General features: G+C 44.7%; 1 protein-coding gene across 3 annotated transcripts in view; it reads left to right on the forward strand.

Annotated features, from left to right (window-relative positions):
* Nucleotides 1–1337: 1337 nt before the first annotated feature.
* The window catches only part of retreg3 (reticulophagy regulator family member 3), a 31939-nt gene continuing 10639 nt past the window's right edge, over nucleotides 1338–22637 (forward strand). Inside the window, exons 1-3 of one of the 3 annotated variants that reach the window (XM_059957814.1) lie at nucleotides 1338–2571; nucleotides 9286–9412; nucleotides 11102–11186. In XM_059957814.1, the coding sequence (XP_059813797.1) occupies nucleotides 2564–2571; nucleotides 9286–9412; nucleotides 11102–11186 (220 nt within the window). In that variant the 5' untranslated portion in view covers nucleotides 1338–2563. Of the gene's footprint in view, nucleotides 2572–3690; nucleotides 3897–7680; nucleotides 9413–11101; nucleotides 11187–22637 lie in introns of those variants that run through there. The other 2 variants (XM_059957815.1, XM_059957813.1) reach the window with 2 other exon arrangements.

Below are 22637 nucleotides of genomic sequence, written 5' to 3' on the forward strand. Positions count from 1 at the left end.
CTCTCATTGCCATCAGAAATTCTGCCAACAATAGTTGTCATTAGCAAATTTGAGCAGTGCCTAGCCACACAGTTGTGGGTGCAGAGAGTGGAGCAGTGGGCTAAGCACTCATCCCTGTGGTGCACCAGTGCTGATCGTCAGTGAGGTGCAGATATTATCACCAATCCGACAGATTGTGGTCTTCTGGATGCACTTGCAGAGGGAGGTACAGAAACCTATTAAAATCCCATCGTGATCATTACCCCGGCTAACCTGCAGAGACTAAAACCAGGGGCACAGGATGAGAGGGAGGAGACTTGAGGGGCATCTTTTACAGGTGAAGGGTTGAGAGTCCATGGAACGAGTTGCCACAGGAGGTGATTGAGGCAGGTACATGGAGGGGTGGAGATTGGAGGGATCTGGGGAATTGCTGGAAATTGAGACTAAATGAACACCGTGATTGGTGTTGTCCATTTGGGTCAAAGCGCATATGTTCTTTCTCGAATACTGTAACTTGTCCCTGCCTGTCTTTCTCAGCCTGACTTGTGACACTTGCAGAACTGTGCAAGAGTCTTAGGCCAATATGTATGGCTAGGATAAACAGACTTCTGCACAATACTGTATTTGTCAAGGTGGAGTGGAGAGCGAGTTTGTAAATCTGGTGGGAATGGCGAGGGTGGAGCGCCGCGTGAGGGGTGGCAGAGAGCAGTGCCGGGGCAGGATGGAGGTTGGGTGGTCGGTGCAGGAGCAGACACACCCTGCACAGTTATTTGCTTCCAACCAATTGGTTTATAGATCTTTACAGAATCTCTCTCTTGTGCTTCCAACTCCCTTCCCCTTTTCCCAATCATGATTCCCTTCTCCCTGGCCCCTTCCCACTCTCAGTCCAGAACAGAATCAGGTTTATTATCATTCACCTATGCCATGAAATTTGTGGGTTTTTTTCCTGTGGCAGAGGAACACTACTGAAACTCCCATGTGAGGTTATCGGTTCCCCTGTCCTTGTACAGATCCCATCTGCCCTGGAAGGGAGCCTGATGATTTCTGACTCCGAAGTCCTCCCTCTTGCACCAGACCCTTCGCCATGTTCTGAACTGCAGTTTTCCCATTTCAGGTCCGTCCTTGTCTCGGAAACTTTGAACCAGTTACCCTAACGGCTGGCTTTAATTGCTAAACTGGTCGCTGTTATGATCAATAATAAGTCGGTATCTGTTCTCTTTTTTTCTAGTGACACAAGTGGAGGAGGACAGTGACACTGAGAGGTATTGAAACCCTTTTTTGCATACTTCACTGTAAAGGATAAATCTCAGAATCGAGTTTAATATCACCAGTGTGCGCTGTGTAATTTGTTAACTTTGCACTACAAATGTTCAATGTCCGTTCAGAAATCGGATGGCAGAGGGGATGAAGCTGTTCCTGAATTGCTGAGTGTGTGCCGTTTAGACTCCTGTACCTCCTTCCTGAAGGTAGCAGTGAGAAGAGGGCATGGCCTGGATGCTGGGGATCCTTAGTAATGGAGGCTGCCTTTCTGAGGCACCACTCCTTGAAGCTGTCCTGGATACTATGGAGACTGGTGCCCACGAAGGAGCTGACTAATTTTACAACTCTCACAGCTTATTTCGACCCTCTGCAGTGATGCGCCCCCCCATACCAGACGGTGATGCAGCCGGTTAAAGTGCTCTCCATGGTCTGTGTGATGGGGTCTGTAATGAGTGAGTAATAGTGTCTGCTGAGTTAAACTCGGGCAGACTGGTATTTTCTATAGAATACAGTTCCAGCATTTTGGAACGACATGGATTAAGAACATTCTCTGCCATAGCAATTGTGAAGGTACTCACCTCACTTCCATAACTCTGAAACCCCTTGCCCAACTGGTCTCTCAGCTTCAGTATTTTCAGCTGATCGGCCATCTGTGATGCAGACTCTGAGGTATCCTGACCACTTCTGAGTGGTGTCTCTCTCTCCCCCTCCCCCATCACCCCCTCACCCCTTCCCCCTTCCTCTTCTCTCCCCACCCCATCCATCGGTGTTTTGAACTTTGACCCCACAGGAAATGTCTGTGAAGCTATCAATTCTTTTAATCATTTTGTTTGGATAGCTCGGTCTTCATCACTCATAGCTTGTGCATTTAGCCATAATTGTCTTTTGAAGGGGTCCTGGATGCTGGGGAGGCGAGTGCCCATGATGGATCTGGCTGAGTTTACAACTTTATTCATCTTTTTGCGATCCTTTGCAGTGCCCCCCCCCCACACACAGCAGACGGTGATGCAACCAGTTCAAATTCTCTCCACCGCCCATCTGTGAGAATTTGTGAGTCTCTTTGGCGACATGTCAAATCTCCTCAAACTCAGAATGAAGTACTGCCACCTTTGTAGTTGGGTCCAGGATTCTCTTCCCAAACGCTCTGCTCTTCATGGATTGCTCTTGTGGTGAAGATGAAGTTACATTTCTTCATGACTCCATTTGGTCGTCAGCAGTGAACCGATCCTTCATTTCCTGAAGTCATTAGGGCAGTTTTGACAGCAAAATCTTTCATTAACCTAAAAGCACTAATGTTTCGGGGGCATCGTCTTCAACACGTGGCATGGTGAGGTATTGTATGTACGCTCAATGCACTCCTCCCGACAATCACTGGCTGTCAACTCTGCCAATATATTCACAATTATGTGAGGAAAAATGTCCAATTCTACATAAAACTCTAAAATCCACAAAAATAGTTAAAAATCAAAATTTCAGTGAAGCAAGTGCAGTTATGTTTCATTTGGTAGCTGGTTTTGTCTGTTCAGGCTCCATTGGTACAGTGTAATGTGGGTGGGGGGCAGCTGGTTTTGTTCATGCTCCATCGGTACAGTGTAATGTGGTGGGGGGGGGCAGCTGGTTTTGTTCAGGCTCCATCGGTACAGTGTAATGTGGTGGGGGGGGCAGCTGGTTTTGTTCAGGCTCCATCGGTACAGTGTAATGTGGGTGGGGGGCAGCTGGTTTTGTTCATGCTCCATCGGTACAGTGTAATGTGGTGGGGGGGGCAGCTGGTTTTGTTCAGGCTCCATCGGTACAGTGTAATGGGGGGGCAGCTGGTTTTGTTCAGGCTCCATCGGTACAGTGTAATGTGGGGGCAGCTGGTTTTGCTCAGGCTCCATCGGTACAGTGTAATGGGGGGGCAGCTGGTTTTGTTCAGGCTCCATCGGTACAGTGTAATGGGGGGCAGCTGGTTTTGTTCAGGCTCCATTGATATTGTGTAATGGGGGGGCAGCTGGTTTTGTTCATGCTGTCCCTCAGTACAGTGTAAGGTGGGGGGGGGGGTCAGCAACATGGACAGAACGTCAGAAGATGTTTCTCCCACTCAAGGGCCCACACCAGTGCTGGAAGACAGAAACAAGAGAAAATCTGCAGATGCTGGACATCAAAGTAACACACAAAAAGCTGGAGGAACTCAGCAGACCAGGCAGCAACTATGGAAAAGGGCCGAGACCCTTCATCAGGACTGGAAATCAAGATTAGAAAGAGTGAGAAGTTTGAGGGGAGGAGAGGAAGAGGGGGAGGGGTGAAATAAAGAGCTGGGAAGTCGATTGGTGAACGAGATGGAGAAGGGGGAATCTGATAGGAGAGAACAGAAGAGCATGGAAGATGGGGAAGGGGGAGGTGATGGGGAAGGTAAGGAGATGAGAGAGAGAAATGGGAATGGTGAAGGGAGGGGGGGGATCGCATTACCAGAAGTTTGACAAATTAATGTTTAAGCCGTCAGGTTGGAGGCTAGCCAGGCGGAAAACAAGATGTTGCTGCTCCCACCTGACTCTGGCAGTGGAGAAAGACAGAACGTCAGGCGTGAAACATGGTTGAAAGTCAACGAAGGAGATCTGTTTGGAAAATTGACCTCAGTAAAATTTTGTACTCCATCTCCTATAAGATGTACAGTGAAGGTGAAGAGCCTACTATTCCATAACTTTGCAGACCAAAGCCATACGCACCACCTTACCAGCACGGGGAAAAGGAGCATTAACTGTACTCCATACCTCAGAGACCCTAGTTACTTGTTACCCTTCCTGTCTCCTGCATTAACTCTCCCCATCTTCCTCTGAGTCGCAACATCTTGTAATCTAGTTTTCATGTTTATCATTTTTCTACGGGGGTTCCCTTGGTTAATGGTAGGGGGTCCATGGCAGGAAAAAAAAGGTCGGGAGCCCCTGCCAGAGTGAGAATGGCAGGCAATACTCCACCTCTCTCTTGGCCCGAAATGTCGACTGTTTACTCACCTACATAGATGCTGCCCGACCTGCTGAGTTCCTCCAGCATTTTGTGTGTGTTGCTGTACCCCACCTGCTAACTAATCCATCTTCGTATCATTATTGGGTTTAACTGCAGTACCGATTGTCCCTCATTCCAGTGGATTGTAAATAGCTGAGCCCCCAGTGAGCTTTTGAATCCCGATCCAGTTGTCCAACCGTAAGACGCAGGAGCAGAATTAGGCCATTTGGCCCATCGAGTCAACTCTGCCATTTCATCATGGCTGATCCATTCTTCCCCTCAGCCCCAGACTCCTGCATTCTCTCCATATCACTTCATACCCTGACCAATCAAGAGTTTAATAACCTCTGCCTTAAATGTACATAAAGTCTTGGCCTCCACTTGCGGCACAAATTTCACAGATTCACACTCTCTGGCTTAAGAGATCCCTCCTCATCTCCATTCTAAAAGGACACTATTCTGAGGCTGCATCCTCTGGTCCTAGACTCTCCCACCGTAGGAATCATCCTCTCCATATCTGCTCAATTGAGGCCTTTCACCATTCAATCGGTTTCAATGAGGCCACTCTTCATTTTTCTGAATTCCATCGAACACTCTTCACACAAGAAACAGTTCAAACCTGGAATCGTATTTGTGAGCCTCTCCAGTTTCAGCACGTCCTTTCTAAGATAAGGGGCCCAGAACTGCTCACAATACGCCAAGTGAGGCCTCACCGGTGCTTTATAAAGTCTCAACATTATGTCCTTGCCTTTGACTTCTAGTCGGCTTGAAATGAATGCTAACATTGCATTTGCCAAAAGACTTTGTTTGACCTCGTTTTATTTTTGCTCCATTTTTTCACTGCTCGTTTATTTTGTATGCAGTAGATCCCGGCTAATTGGGCCGTCAGGGCAGCCACCTATTTGGGACAACTCTTTAATAACCAAATCTGACAGAAAATAGCCGGGATTCTCTTCATTTATTTGGGACACCATGCCCCTTGATCGGGATGAGACTGTTGCCGAACAGTTTCTAATTAGAGTCAGTTGTGTGTAGTGAGGCACTGTGGAGAGCAAACTTTTTTTTAAACACCGTCAGTTTTGTATGCTTGTGTCACAGTCATAGAAAAGTACAACACAGAAACAGGCCCTTCATCCCATCTAGTCTGTGCGAACTGTTAAAATTGCCTAGGCCTTTGACCTGCACTGGGACCACAGCCCTCCACCCCTGTAATCTATCCTATCTATGCTTCTCTTAAACATTGAAATTAAATGCACCACTTGTGCTGGTATCTCATTCCACACCCTCACGACCCTCTGACTGAAGAAGTTCCCCCTCACGTTCCCCTTAAGTTATCCATTTGGGCTGACGGGCGCCAGTTCAAAGTTATCCATTTGGGCTAATGGGCGCCAGTTCAAAGTTATCCATTTGGGCTAATGGGCGCCAGTTCAAAGTTATCCATTTGGGCTAACGGGCGCCAGTTCAAAGTTATCCATTTGGGCTAATGGGCGCCAGTTCAAAGTTATCCATTTGGGCTGATGGGCGCCAGTTCAAAGTTATCCATTTGGGCTAACGGGCGCCAGTTCAAAGTTATCCATTTGGGCTGACGGGCGCCAGTTCAAAGTTATCCATTTGGGCTGACGGGCGCCAGTTCAAAGTTATCCATTTGGGCTGACGGGCGCCAGTTCAAAGTTATCCATTTGGGCTGACGGACGCCAGTTCAAAGTTATCCATTTGGGCTGACGGGCGCCAGTTCAAAGTTATCCATTTGGGCTAACGGGCGCCAGTTCAAAGTTATCCATTTGGGCTGACGGACGCCAGTTCAAAGTTATCCATTTGGGCTGACGGGCGCCAGTTCAAAGTTATCCATTTGGGCTAATGGGCGCCAGTTCAAAGTTATCCATTTGGGCTAACGGGCGCCAGTTCAAAGTTATCCATTTGGGCTGATGGGCGCCAGTTCAAAGTTATCCATTTGGGCTAACGGGCGCCAGTTCAAAGTTATCCATTTGGGCTGACGGGCGCCAGTTCAAAGTTATCCATTTGGGCTGACGGGCGCCAGTTCAAAGTTATCCATTTGGGCTGACGGGCGCCAGTTCAAAGTTATCCATTTGGGCTGACGGGCGCCAGTTCAAAGTTATCCATTTGGGCTGACGGGCGCCAGTTCAAAGTTATCCATTTGGGCTAACGGGCGCCAGTTCAAAGTTATCCATTTGGGCTGATGGGCGCCAGTTCAAAGTTATCCATTTGGGCTGACGGGCGCCAGTTCAAAGTTATCCATTTGGGCTGACGGGCGCCAGTTCAAAGTTATCCATTTGGGCTGACGGGCGCCAGTTCAAAGTTATCCATTTGGGCTGACGGGCGCCAGTTCAAAGTTATCCATTTGGGCTGACGGGCGCCAGTTCAAAGTTATCCATTTGGGCTGACGGGCGCCAGTTCAAAGTTATCCATTTGGGCTGACGGGCGCCAGTTCAAAGTTATCCATTTGGGCTGACGGGCGCCAGTTCAAAGTTATCCATTTGGGCTGACGGGCGCCAGTTCAAAGTTATCCATTTGGACTGACGGGCGCCAGTTCAAAGTTATCCATTTGGACTGACGGGCGCCAGTTCAAAGTTATCCATTTGGACTGACGGGCGCCAGTTCAAAGTTATCCATTTGGGCTGACGGGCGCCAGTTCAAAGTTATCCATTTGGGCTGACGGGCGCCAGTTCAAAGTTATCCATTTGGGCTGACGGGCGCCAGTTCAAAGTTATCCATTTGGGCTGACGGGCGCCAGTTCAAAGTTATCCATTTGGGCTGACGGGCGCCAGTTCAAAGTTATCCATTTGGGCTGACGGGCGCCAGTTCAAAGTTATCCATTTGGGCTGACGGGCGCCAGTTCAAAGTTATCCATTTGGGCTGACGGGCGCCAGTTCAAAGTTATCCATTTGGGCTGACGGGCGCCAGTTCAAAGTTATCCATTTGGGCTGACGGGCGCCAGTTCAAAGTTATCCATTTGGGCTGACGGGCGCCAGTTCAAAGTTATCCATTTGGGCTGACGGGCGCCAGTTCAAAGTTATCCATTTGGGCTGACGGGCGCCAGTTCAAAGTTATCCATTTGGGCTGACGGGCGCCAGTTCAAAGTTATCCATTTGGGCTGACGGGCGCCAGTTCAAAGTTATCCATTTGGGCTGACGGGCGCCAGTTCAAAGTTATCCATTTGGGCTGACGGGCGCCAGTTCAAAGTTATCCATTTGGGCTGACGGGCGCCAGTTCAAAGTTATCCATTTGGGCTGACGGGCGCCAGTTCAAAGTTATCCATTTGGGCTGACGGGCGCCAGTTCAAAGTTATCCATTTGGGCTGACGGGCGCCAGTTCAAAGTTATCCATTTGGGCTGACGGGCGCCAGTTCAAAGTTATCCATTTGGGCTGACGGGCGCCAGTTCAAAGTTATCCATTTGGGCTGACGGGCGCCAGTTCAAAGTTATCCATTTGGGCTGACGGGCGCCAGTTCAAATTTTGTTTTTTTATTTTGACTTCATGCAGAAAGGCAATGAAGGCAGTGCATTATCTGCGCTAGGTGTCTATACGCTGATTTTGTTCTTTTACAGTCAATCAAAAGAACTCAGCCCCATACACTGGATGAATCCCTCTGTCGATAACTATTAGGAAATAACAGTTTTATCGTACTGTAGTGTTCTAATTTGTTCTGTATTTCATTTAAATGCATAACTGGTTACTCAGTTAATATGTGTGTATATGTCGTAACCTCGTTCTGTATTGATAATCTCTGGCTGTTCTACCCCCTTTCTTTGCTCTTTACGTATGGCTGTCATCTACTTAAGTCTCAGAGCGTAGAGTCACAGAAAACTACAGCAAGTCCTTCAGCCCATCGGGCCAGTGAAGAACCATTTAACCTGCCCAGCCGCTCCGTAATCCTCCCATCCATGTGCCCATGCAAACGTTGAAATCGAGCTCGCATGCACCACTTAGAGGGGGGTGAGACTGTGGAACGATCTGCCAGTCTGAGTGAAGAAGTTTCCCCTCATGTTCCCCTTAAACTTTTCACCTTTCACCCTTAACCCATGATCTCTAGCTGTCGTCTCAGTGGAAAAAGCCTGCTTGCATTTACCCTATCTATACTGCTCATAATTTTGTATACCTCTATCAAATCTCCCCTCAATCTTCTACGTTCCAACAATTAAAGTCCTTAGCTATTAAGTCTTTCTGTATAACTCGGGTCCTCCAGACCTGGCAACATCCTTGTAAGTTTTCTCTACTCTTTCAAACTTGTCTACATCTTTCCTGTAGGTGGGTGACCAAAACTGCACACAATACTCCAAATTAGGCCTCACCAACATCTTATACAACTTTCAGATTCAGTTTATTGTCATTTAGAAACCACAGCTGCAATGCAGTTAAAAAGTGAGACAACGTTCCCCAAGAATGATATCACATAAGCATACGACAAAACAGACTACACTAGAAAATCCACGTAACGTTTGGCAATCCCCAATCCAGAGTCCAGAGAGGCTGCTGCCTATTAATATTGCGCTACCGGCTAATATCGCACTAATTTCAACATAACATCCCAACTCCTGTACTCAGTACATTGATTTACGAAGGTCAATGTGACAAAAGCCTTCTTTACGACCCTGTCTGCACTTCCAGTGAACTATGCACCTGTGTGCCCAGATCCCTTGTTCTACCGCACTCCTCAGTGCCCTGCTGCTCACTGTGAGACCTAACCCTGGCTGGTCCTACCAAAGTACAACACCTCATGTGAAAGCAATGTATGTTTTTGTCATGGATAACCAGTGAGCTGACTGTCGATGTCGGAGGACTTGGCCACAGAAAGGTGACTGACTGCCTGTGGAAGTGGTCCAGTCAGACTTTGTCTTTTTGTGTTACCAAATCAAAACCCTGTTCCTCTTCTTGTAGCTCACCTTGGAGCAGGAGTTCCCAACCTTTTGTATGCCATGGACCAACACCATTAAGCAAGGGGTCCGTGGGCCCCAGGTTGAGAACCCTGCTTCAGAATGTCTTTGGGTGAGTAGAGATACTTGCAAAGTGATTCTAATGTATGCCTCGATTTGTGTTCCTGTGTAGCTGGGGTCTTGTTCACCCAAAACTAATCAGCGTCCCAGAACTTTGTCACAGAATGGCCGAGTTCTCCATCAGTGCAGAACGATTCCTGAAGAACCTGTACCTTTTTAAGAAGCAGAATCCTGGTCAGGTAAGAGCTTTGTGGGACTGTTACAGTAACAACAGAGTTCGGTAGTTTTTTCCACAAGTTAAGTCATAATACTTTATTTCGTATCTCAATCCTTTTCCCTTTCTGGAGAGTTCAGATTTATGATTTTCTGGATGTTCCAAGTTTGCATGAGAACTTTTTAAATAGTTAAAATCATTGAGGTGAGCTGAATTGAGTAACTCGAGGAGAGATGTTTAAAAGGAATGAAGCAAAATTAAAAGTCATTTGAGATGTTGCTGCTTTCAGGGATTTTAACTGTTTGAAGATAACTTGGGTTGGGGGGGGAGGGAGGTGATGGGGCTTAGGACATGCAAAATGCTTTTCTATCCAGGAAAGGAAGAGGTTAACAGATTCCAAACTCCCTGTATAGCATCACATCCTCATGGCTAATTGCCAGCAATGAAATATATTAAAAACACGAAACTCTGCAGATGCTGGAAATCTAAAGCTGTACACAGAATGCTGGGGGATCTCAGCAAGTCAGGCAGCACCTGCGGAAATGAGCAAACTCTCAATGTTTAGGGCCAAGACCTTTCTTCAGGACTGGAGAGGAAGGGGGGAAGACGCCAGAATAAAAAGGTGGCGGGGGAGGAAGGAAGATGGCTAGAACGTGATAGGTGAAGCCAGGTGGACGGGAAAGGTGGAGAGGGCTGGAGAGGAAGGAATCTGATAGAGGAGTGTGGACCGCGGGAAAGGGAAGGAGGAGGGGCACAGCGGGAGGTGATAGGCAGCTAAGAGGCGAGAGTGGGGAATAGAAAGTGGGGGAGAAAATAAATAGAAATAGAAAATCAATATTTTTCCCTTCAGGTTGAAGGCTACCCAGACAGAAAATAAAGCTCGAAAACTCAAAAGTTCAAAAGAAATTTATGATCAAACTACATGAATGTCACTGTTCAACCCTGAGATTCATTTTCTTGTGGGCATACACAGTCAATCCAGAAAACTCAGTAGAATCAGTGTACGGCCACATCCAGCAGGACGGACAAACAACCCGTGTGCAGAGGACAACAAACTGCAAATACGACAGAGAAAGATAATAATAATGAATAAGCAGTAAATATCGAGAACAGGAGATGAAAGATCCTTGAAAGTGAGTCCATAGGTTGTGGGAGCAGTTCAGTGTTGGGGCGAGTGAAGTTATCCCCTCTGGTTCAGGAGCCAGATGGTTGAGGGGTAAGAACTGGACCTGGTGGTGTTGCTACTCCACCACTGGACACAGCAGACAACCCCCCCTCCTCCCCGTCTGCAGCAGATGTGTATAATATTGCCAGATGCGGATTGTGATTCAAGGGGTGCTGTGGCTGGGGAGGAGGCGGCAGTGGAGGGAGTAATGGATGGACAAGTGTTTGAGACTGGAGATTGGAAGGAAGAGGGGGTGTGTGTGATCTTTGCTCGAGAACAGGCGTTCCCAACCTTTTTTGTTCCTTGAACCAATACCATTAAGCAAAGGGTCCATGGTCCCCAGGTTGGTAATCCCTGCTCTAGAAGGTGCTTCCAGTAGCTTTGTCACCTCAAAAATAGTTCTGGAGCTGATAAACAGTCGTCCCCCCCACCCCCACTGCCTGATAATAAGGCAATAATCTGGCAATTGGTAGAGAATGTCAGAGGAATGTCTACTAAAACAATATGTCTGCGTGCAAGGTATGAATTGATCAGATTATTTTTTTTCAGTTTTGTCTTCTAGTCTGTGGTGTGTTCACGCTCCTGGCTGTCATTGGGCGATACATTCCTGGCCTCCTCCTCTGCTATGTCAGCTGTAAGTGCCGCCTACATCCACTGGATTCCTTCTAAATAAACTCGTCTCTGGTCGAGTCAGAGTCGTACTGTTCTCTGACACGGCCGTTAATATTGTAGAGTCGTACTGTTCTCTGACACGGCCAGTAATATTGTATTGTAGAGTCGTACTGTTCTCTGACACGGCCATTAATATTGTATTGTAGAGTCGTACTGTTCTCTGACACGGCCATTAATATTGTAGAGTCATACTGTTCTCTGACACGGCCAGTAATATTGTAGCGTCGTACTGTTCTCTGACACAGCCGTTAATATTGTAGTCGTACTGTTCTCTGACACAGCCATTAATATTGTATTGTAGAGTCGTACTGTTCTCTGATTCGGCCATTAATATTGTATTGTAGAGTCGTACTGTTCTCTGACAGGCCCATTAATATTGTACAGTCGTACTGTTCTCTGACACGGCCAGTAATATTGTAGAGTCGTACTGTTCTCTGACACGGCCAGTAATATTGTATTGCAGAGTCGTACTGTTCTCTGACACGGCCAGTAATATTGTATTGTAGAGTTGTACTGTTCTCTGACACGGCCAGTAATATTGTAGAGTCGTACTGTTCTCTGACACGGCCAGTAATATTGTATTGCAGAGCCGTACTGTTCTCTGACACGGCCAGTAATATTGTAGAGTCCTACTGTTCTCTGACATGGCCAGTAATATTGTAGAGTCGTACTGTTTTCTGACACGGCCATTAATATTTTAGAGTCGTACTGTTCTCTGACACGGCCATTAATATTGTATTGTAGAATCGTACTGTTCTCTGACACTGCCAGTAATATTGTACAGTCGTACTGTTCTCTGACACGGCCAGTAATATTGTACAGTCGTACTGTTCTCTGACACGGCCAGTAATATTGTATTGTAGAGTCGTACTGTTCTCTGACACTGCCAGTAATATTGTAGAGTCGTATGGAATGGAAACAGGCCCATTGGCCCAACTCACCCGTGCTGACAAGGTGCCTCTTACTGAGCTGGTCCCGTTTGGCACATATAATTCTGATCCATAAACCTGTCCAAATGTCCAGTAAAATTTGTCGTGGCATCTGCTGACAGCTCATTCTCTATACCACTGTGTGGTCAATCTTTCCCCTCTGACCCTACCTTGGAAAGCGAACGAGACTGTCTACTGTATTATACCCCACTTGTGTAATTCTCTGCAGGTCACTCCTCAAATCCCTCTGCTCCAGAATCAGAGTCACTGGCGTATTTTGTGAAATTTGTTAACTTTGCGACAGCAGTACAATGCAATACCTCATTGAGAAAAAAAACCTGTGAATTACAGTGTACACTAAATAGTTAAATATATTTTAATAATGGAAATTAAAAAAATAGTAAGGTAGTGTTCATGGATGCAGAGGGGAAGGAGCTGCTCCTGAATTGATGAGTGCGAGCTTTCAGATTTCTGTACTTCCTTCCTGATGGTAGCAATGAGGAAAGGGCATGTCCTGGGTGATGTGGGTCCTTAGTGGTAGATGCCGCCTTTTTGAGGCAACGCCTTTTAACTGTGCCCCAATGAAGTACAGCCGCTGCCTTGCCCCCTTTGTAAAGCCGTGCTGACTGTCCCTAATTAGGCCAAGGTTTTCCAAATGCTCATAAATCCTAGCTGAAAAATTAGCTGTCATTTCACATACCACTGACTGCAGGATCATCCCTGTTTCTCCACAACATTAACTACTTGCCAGTCCCCGGGGGCCCTGCCTACAGCTAGAGAAGGTGCAAAGATATTAGTCAATGCCCAGCAATCTCATCTCTTGCCTCTCTCAATAACCTGGGGTATTTCCCATCAGGCCTTGGAGAATGATCCGCTGTAATGTTCTTCAACAAACCCAACACTAACTACCTCCTTCATCTCAAAATGCCTCAGCATATTGGTGCACCACACAGATCTCACTGTCCTCCATGTCCTTTCTTGGTGATTTCTCAATGAGCACACGTTCCCTTTTATAGCCTTGAGTGGTTCTACCCTCTTCTCTTGAAGTATGTGTGGACTGGCGGTGTTCTCCTTCATTAGACCCGATGAGTACATTTCTCAGCCTCCCCTTTGCACATTCCCTTTTTTGAGTTCTTTTCTTGCTACTTTGTAATCTTCGGGGGCTTTGTTTGATTCTAGCTTCCTAAACCTTGTGTGCATTTTCTGTTACCACCTCCCTCGACATCCAGGGTCTTCTGACCTTGCCATCCTCATCCTAGAAACACAGAAATCTACAGCACATTACAGACCCTTCAGCCCACGATGTTGTGCCAACCATGTAACCTGCCTAGAATTACCCTACTGTCCAGCCCTCTATTTTTCTAAGCTCTGTCTGCCTATCTAAGAGTCTCTGAAAAGACCCTATAGTATCCACCCCTTCTGACAGGAACATGCCTGTCCTGTGCTCTGTGCAGTTGATCTTTAAACACGAGTCAGCTGTGGACAAAAGCAGAAGTTCCCAATTAACTTTCCCTAGTTCCTGCCTACTCCTCTCAAACTGACCCTGCTCCAATGGTGCTTATCCTTACCTGTAGCTATCTTAAAAGTTGCTGTGATTCCCTAGCTGTTCTACTGCAGTGTCAGTCACCTGGCCAGGTTCATTGCTCAACACCATGGCCTCTTCTCGTGTTGGACTATCTACAGATTGATACTGGAGGCCCTCCTGAATGGACCTAACAGATTCTGTCCCATCTACAACTCTGAAGTCCGAAGTAAAATTTATGGTCAGAGAACATTCAAGACTTCATGTATAACCCGGAGATTCTTTTGCCTGCGGGCATACTGAGCAAAATCTATCAAATAGTAGCTGTAAATAGGATCAATGAAAGAGCAAGTAGACCATAGAAGAAAACAAACTGTGCAAATGCAAATATAAATAACAAGAACAGGAGATAAAAGAGTCCTTAAAATGAGATCATTGATTGTAGGAACTTTTCAATAGGTGAGTGTAGTTAACCCCTTTGTTCAAGAGCCTGATGGTTGAGGGGTAGCAACTGTTCTTGAACCCGGTGGTGCGAGTCTTGTACCTCCTCCCTGTTGGCAGTAGTGAGAAAAGAGCATGGCCTGGGTGGTGGGGATCTTGGATGATGGGTGCTGCTTTCCTACTACAGTGTTTCATGTGGATGTGTTCAGTTGGGAGGGCTTTAGCCATGACGTGCTGGGCCAAATCCACTACCTGTTGTTCCAGTAAGGAGGTCCTGATCGACAATAGGGATATTGGAGTGACTCAAACTCTGATTTTACCCCTTTTTCCTCAATCTGCCTGTGCATCTCTGTTCCTCCATTCTCCTGTGGCTACCGGGGAGTCCGTAGCACGATCCCGTCAGACTGACTGCACCCTTCCTGTTTTTGTCTTCTACCCATACAGACTCAGCGGATGAGCCCCCCCCCCACCGATGGGCCGCTGTGATATTGTTGCTGGTTAACAGCACAACCCCACCCACAAACCTTTCACTTTTACCACCTTCTCCCATATTTTTTTTTAAAACATTGAAACTCTAGAACATCCATTCCTGACCTTCTCTCAACCAAGTCTCTGCTCAACATCGTAGTTCCACGTGCTATCCACAGCCCAGGTTCATTGCCCTTACCCCTAATACACACTTCAAACCGTCCATCCCAATGTGTTTAATACCTTACCCCGCTTGTGCGTTCTGGTCATGATTTCTACCTCCCTCTCTCCGCCTTCACTTTCTGAGCTAGTGTTCTGGTTACCCCTCTCCCTACTTGCCAAACTATAGAACCTCCTGGCCAGGATATTGGTTCCCCTCTAGTTAAGTTGCAACCTGTCCCTCCCCCCCACAAAGAGGTTTCAGTGATCTCACTCCAGTTCATTCATCTGTTCTGTATTTCTAATCCTGCCTGGATTAGCACGCGGCGCTGGGAATGATCAGCAATTACTACCTTTGAGGTCCTGCTTTTACCCTCTCCCGGTGTTCTCTACATGGACACCCTTCTCTCTGCCTATGTCACTGGTGCCAATGTGCACCATGACCTCTGAGTACTCACGGTCCCCCATGAGAATGTGCTGCAGCTGCTCTGTCACAACCATACTGGTACCTCGCTTGCAACCATAGTTATCTCCTGTCTTTTCCCCTAACCATAAGACATAGGACAGAATTAGGCCATTCAGCCCATTGTGTCCACTCTGCTGATCCCAGATCCCATTCAACCCCGTAAACCTGCCCTCTCACCGTATCCCTTGATGCCACGACCAATCAAGAGTCTTGTCATCTTCCACTTCACATATACGCCCACGCTTGGCCTCCACTGCAGTCTGAGGCAGAGCATTCCACTGATTCACCACTCTTCAGATTAAAAAAAAATTTCCTCCTCACTTCTGTTCTAAAAGGTCGCCACTCAATTTTGAGACTGTGCCCTTTAATTCTGGACACCCCCACCATAGGAAACATTCTTTCCACATCCACCTTATCCAGTCCTTTCAACATTTGGTAGGTTTCAATGAGATCCCCACGCATTCTTCTAAATTCCAGTGAGTACTGGCCCAAAGCTTCTTTTTAATACACAGTATTTCTGTTTTTGCACGAGGTACCCAAAACTATTGAGAAAACTCCAAGTGTGACCTTATAAAGCCTTATTTCCTTGTTTTTATATCTCTCTACTGGCGGGAAAATGACGTCATTCCACCATCACAAGACCATCACCTCAAGTCCAGTACAGCTTCAACCCCAGTCACATGACAAGGGCTCCACTGTCATGTGTCACGAGTACGTAACACCTCCCTCCAAAAAAACATTTTTGGTCTGACAAGAACAAAAATTTTTAACAACTGCTTACAAGAAAAACAAAGGTATAAATTTTATAACATACACAATACCATCATATAACAGCTTATAAGTCACAATACAGTAGGAGTGTTACAATTGAAAAAAAACCACTCCATAAAAAAAAATTACAGTGTACATTCAACATCGAGATAGACAATCAGCAACCACATTATCTTTACCTTTAATATGAGTTATCACAATATTGTTCTCTTGTAACATCAAACTCCAATTTAATAACCTTCTGTTTTTGTTTTTCATCTTACTCAGAAAAACTAACGGATTATGATCAGTGTAAACAATAAGTGGTTTCTGAGTTGTACTAACATATACCTCAAAATATTCCAAAGCTAAAACAAGAGATAACAATTCTTTCTCTATTGTCGAATAATTTCTTTGATGCTTATTAAATTTCTTAGAAAAGTAAGCTACTGGATGATCAACCTCATCACCCTCATTCCTTTGCATTAATACTGCTCCTGCAGCCTCATCACTGGCATCCACAGCCAATGAGAAAGGTTTTCCAAAGTCAGGTGCCTTAAGCACAGGTTGTTGACATATCATTGTTTTCAATTTTTCAAACGCTTCTTGACAAGGCACCGTCCATACAAACTTCTCATTCTTCCGCAGAAGGTTAGTTAATGGAAGGGCAACATTAGCAAAATTCTTACAAAATTTCCGATAATATCCTACCATTCCCAAAAACCTTCTGAGAGTCTTTTTCCCCGTTGGAGTGGGAATCTCTAAAATTGCCTGAACTTTTGCCTGAACAGGAGCTACCTTACCTTGACCCACAACATAACCAAGGTAAGTCACAGTGGCATGTCCAAATTCACTCTTAGCTAAATTAATAGTTAAGTTAGCTTTTGAAAGCCTTTCAAACAATTTCTCCATCGCAATAATGTGTGCTTCCCAAGTATCATTTCCTGTCACTAAATCATCAATATAAGCATCAGTATCTTTCAATCCCTGAATCACAAAGTTAATCATCCTCTGGAAAGTACCTGGGGCATTCTTCATCCCAAATGGAAGAACATTATACTCATATAACCCAGATGGAGTTACAAATGCAGAAATCTCTCTACCTCTGTCCGTTAATGGAACACACCAATACCCTTTCAATAAATCAATCTTTGTAAGGAACTTTGCCTTTCCAACTTTATCTACACAATCATCTACTCTAGGAATTGGATATGCATCTGTTTTTGTTACAGCATTCACCTTCCTATAATCCGTACAAAACCTAATACTACCATCTGGCTTTGGCACCATAACACATGGCGAACTCCAATTCGAGTTAGAATGTCTAATGATATTATTCTCTAACATATATTCAATTTCTTTCTCTGCAAGTTCACGTTTTTCCATGTTCATCCTATATGGATGTTGTTTAATAGGTTTGGCATCCCCAACATCTACATCATGTGAAGCTATAGTAGTCCTTCTCGGAACATCTGGAAACAACTCCCTATATTTAAAAATCAACTCCTTCATCTGTTGTCTCTGCTCTAACTGTAAATGTGCTAATTTTTCATCAATATTTTCCAGAATGGTTTAATTTGGTAACCTAACAGAAACAATGTTGGATTTAGAATGAAAGTCAGATGAATCATCTATCATGTTCCTAGTTAAATCAAACTCATTCTCACTAACCACAATAGTCACAGTATCAGATTGTTTCTCAAAATATGGTTTCAACATATTTATATGGCAAAGTTGTGTTGACCTTCTACGATCTGGAGTTTTTACCACGTAATCCACATCATTGATTTTAGACACAATTTCATAAGGACCATGAAATCTAGCTTGTAAAGGATTTGTCTGCACTGGGAAAAGAACCAACACCTTATCTCCAGGCTTAAACATCCTCATCCTAGCGTCTTTAATCATACCAAGTCTTCATTTTCTCCTGAGCCAACTTTAAATTTTCCTTAGCTAAACTACAAGCTTTATGTAACCTGTCCTTAAATTTCAACACATAGTCCAACAAATTAGTGTGTACTTCCTTATTAATCCACTGTTCTTTCAACAAAGCTAAAGGTCCTCTAAATCTATGCCCAAACACAAGTTCAAATGGACTAAAACCTAAAGATTCCTGTACCGATTCCCTTACTGCAAATAAAAGTAAGTTTATACCCTCATTCCAGTCACTTTCATTTTCCACACAAAATGTCCTAATCATATTCTTGAGGGTAGAATGAAACCTCTCCAAGGCACCCTGCAATTCTGGATGGTATGCAGACGAAGTGATTTGCTTAGCTCCCAATTTATAAACAATCTGTTGAAACAATCCAGACATAAAATTACTGCCTTGATCAGTTTGTATCTCCTTAGGTAATCCAAAATAAGTAAAAAAATTTATAAGGGCCTTTGTCACAGTCTTAGCTTTTATATTCCTAAGTGGTACTGCCTCTGGAAACCTAGAAGTACACATGATAGTCAACAAATACTGATAACCAGTTTTTGTCTTTGGTAATGGACCAACACAATCTACAATAACTTTAGAAAATGGTTCACCAAATGCTGGGATAGGTTGTAATGGAGCTACTGGTGTAACCTGATTTGGTTTACCCACAATTTGACAAGTATGGCAAAACATGTTTTACAAAACATCGCCACATCTTTGACCAGGCCAGTAAAAATGTTTTAAAATCTTGTCCACAGTTTTCCTTACCCTTGATGTCCACCTAAAGGCACACTATGAGCTAAAGTCAAAATCTCATTTCGATAAGCTTTTGGAACAACTACCTGGTAAACAACATTCCAATCCTCACTTGCAGGAATTGTAGGCGATCTCCACTTCCTCATCAACACTCCTTTTTCCAAGTAATATCCGACTGGCACCTTATCAATTTCACTATCTAGTAAAACCTGCTCTCTTAATTTTATAATCTCAAAGTCTCTATTCTGCTCTGCTATCATCTCCTTCCGAGACAAAGATAAATCTTTATAGTCAGACTTACTCCCAGAATCTTGTTCAAACAACGAAGATAAGAAAGTCTCTGACACATCCTCAAAACTCGAATCCTGAGTTGAACAGTCCTGAATAACAACCTCATTCTGCGCATCAATCTTTTTAGCCATAGCTCTAGTCACAACACAGGAAGAATCTGTGTTAGAATTCAACTCTGGTTCCTCTGACTCCATTGTCAAATGCACTTCAGGAAAAACTTGTCCACCTGCCAAGTCATTACCTAACAATAAAGAAATACCCTTCACAGGTAAGCTATGCTGTAATCCTACTTTAACAAATCCAGTAACTAACCCCGACTTTAAATTTACTTTATGCAAATGTACAGGCATAAAATCACTTCCAACACCTCTTATGTAATTTACCTCACCAGTATCAGACTCTTCATTAAACTTCAACACACTGTCTAACATCAATGATTGAGAAGCACCAGTATCCCTAAGGATTTTTATTGGCACCAGAGTAGATCCTTCCTTCAAGGATACAAACCCTTCAGTTACAAAATGATCATATCCCTTTCTAACTTGGTCAGACTCTAACAAAGCCTCATTTGTTTTTATCAAATCCTGTAACTTTACAGGTGCTTCAGTATGTTGCACACAAGCATCTGGAACCGCTTCCTTCTCTTTCTTTTTCAATTTGAAACAGTTAGCTATTACATGGCCAGGCTTCTTACAATAGTTACAAGACAGACCAAACTGTCTTTCCTTCACAGGCTTTCCTTTCTCATCAACTTTCTCATTAACCTCCGATTTAATTTCAAATTTATCTGGAGTCTCCGTGTTATTTTTCCTCTTAAAAATTCTGCCCCGAGGAAATTTGTTCTTATGGATTAAAACATACTCATCAGCTAATCTAGCACAGTCCTGCAATTTATCAGTATCCTTCTCATTTAAGTAGGTCCTTACTTCAACAGGAATGCTTCTTTTAAATTCCTCCATTAAAATCAGCTCTCTCAATGTATCATAGTCCCCATTTACATTTTTAGAAGAAACCCATCTCTCAAAACACATAGCTTTATCATAGGCAAATTCCACATAAGTTTTTTCCACAGACTTTTTCAAACTTCTGAATCTTTCCCTATATGCTTCTGGGACTAACTCATATGCGTTTAAAATATGACTCTTTACAATATCATAATCAAGTGCTTGCGCAGCTGTTAAAGCTGTGTAAACTTGTTGTGCTTTGCCTGTAATTACACTCTGTAACAACACTGACCATTTATCTTTCGGCCACTCTGACATCCGAGCAATAGTTTCAAAATGTTGAAAATACCTTTCCACTTCTGTTTCACTAAATGGAGGGACCAATTTAATTTCTTGACTAGCAACAAACGTTTTTTTAGAACCAGAAGACTGATTTCCAGTCCTTAATTCCTCCATTGCATATGCAAATTCTCTCTGCTTTTGTCCCGCCTCCAATTTACACCTCTCCAATTTCATTTGTTCGATTTGCAACTGCATCTCCAGATTACTTATTGGAAATGACTCTAAAATCGATTCATCAAAAACACCCGAATCCACATAGTGTGACGCGATTTTTCTCTATCACAGCCTTAGAAGTAGTCTGCAAAATACCTTTAAGTTGCAATCTACTAGCTAGCTCAAACACCTCAGTTTTTTTCGCCTTCGCCAACACCTCTGCAGCTGGCGAAGCCAGAAACTCATCAATATTCATTGCTGCCGAATACCACAACAAGCCAAACAAAAGAACCGAGTAATCCCCGTTTCCAAAACACCGATAATAGAATGCACTATTGCTCCTTTCACCAAAATGCATTGTCATATATTTCCCAACACTGTATTCCATCTGCCACATTTTTGTCCATTCTTCTAATTTTTCCAAGTCCTGCTGCAATTACATTGCTTCCTCAGGACTACCTACCCCTCCACCTATCTTTGTATCATCTGCAAACTTTGTCACAAAGCCATCAATTCCACTATCTAAATCATTGACAAACAATGTGAAAAGTAGCAGTCCCAATACTGACCCCTTAGGAACACCACTAGACACAGGCAGCCCACTAGAAAAGGCCCCCTTTCTTCCCACTCGCTGCCCCTTGCCTGTCAGCCATTCCTCTATCCATGCCAGTATCCTTCCTGTAGCACTATAGGATTTTATCTTATTAAGCAGCCTCCTGTGAGACACCTTATAAGATGCCTTCTGAAAATCCAAGTAAATGACATCCACTGTCTCTCCTTTGTCCATCCTGCTTGTTACTTCTGGAAAGAACTCTAACAGATTTGTCAGACAAGATTTCCCTTGACAGACACCATGCTGACTTTGACTTATTTTATCATTGGTCTCCAAGTACCTCAAAACCTCATCCTTAATCATCGACTCCAACACTTTCCCAACCACTGAGGTTAGGCTAACTGGCCTCTAATTTCCTCTCTTTGGTCTCCCTCCCTTCTTAAAAAGTTGAGTGACATTTACAATTTTTCAGTCCTTCTGGACCATGGCAGAATCAAGTGATTTCTTGAAAGATCATGACCAATGCACCCGTTATCTCATCAACAACCTCTCCCTGGTCTCTGGGATGTAGTCCATCTGGTCCAGGTGACCTTCAGACCTTTCAATCTGCCTAGAACTTTTTCCTTTGTAATAGCAATGGCACTCGCTGCTGTTCCCTGACACTCAAGGATGTCTGGCATACAGCTAGTGTCATCCACAGTCAAGACTGAAACAAAGTCCTTTTCATTTGCCATTTCTTTGAACCCCATTACTACCTCAGCAGCATCATTTTCCAGTGGTCCAATATTATCTCTTACCTCCCTTTTATTTATTTAACTGAAGAAAGGATCAAGTCTCCTTTCACTATTACTCAACAGTCAGCCACAGTGCCAGCTGCTATAGGTACACCCCACCAAAGCAGTTTCTAAAAGGGTATAATTGTTGTGGAGAATGGCCATGGGGAGATCCTCCATTGTCTGTCTCTACCCCTTACCTCTCCTGGTGGTCAGCCAGCTCTCTGCTCTCTGTATCTCAGGTGTGACCAGCTCGGCATGTGAGGCACACAGCATTCTGGACAATCCCAAATGCATCCATATCCATATCCATCTCCTTCATACAGTGCTACTGGCACTGCTCTCTAACCCAAACCCCGACCCTGATTTTCCACCTCCTGCCAGTGCTTCCCCAGATATTCCCATTGGAAGAGTTGAGGCCCTGCATCGGTCAGAGTCAACTCTCCATCACAGCTGTCTACATGAAACACAAGCCAGGACAGTATGATGTGGAGAGCAAGCTGTTGCTCACGTAGCAACCTCCCCCCTCTGCATGCAGCTGATGAATTCAAAGTAACGGCAAAGACCGATACAGTTTGGCACCAGTGGCGTCGTAGGAGTTGCCAGTCAGCATTGAAATCAGCTCTGTATTTTTCCCTTGGGGTTTACTCCCAAAGTCTTCCCCATGAGTGGGTGTAGCCGCAAAGCAAGCAGAGGTTTGAGATCAGAGTTTTCCTTCTCCTAGATGAGCTGCCAATCACGGCTGACAAACCCCGTCTGCCTGAAGTGACTGGCTGTAAGGCACCAGTAACTCCCCTTTTCCCCTTCTGGGCTTAGTAGCTGAGTCAAGCGTGAAGGTCAGGAGCTGGACTTGGTTCCTCAGAGAGTTTTCAAGATGCACGCCATTGGGATTATTCAATAAGTAGTGGGATCCATCCGGGCTACTCTTCTGGTGGGGTGGAG

Source organism: Hypanus sabinus, assembly GCF_030144855.1.
Source record: "Hypanus sabinus isolate sHypSab1 chromosome X1 unlocalized genomic scaffold, sHypSab1.hap1 SUPER_X1_unloc_2, whole genome shotgun sequence".
In the NCBI taxonomy this organism is placed as follows: domain Eukaryota; kingdom Metazoa; phylum Chordata; class Chondrichthyes; order Myliobatiformes; family Dasyatidae; genus Hypanus; species Hypanus sabinus.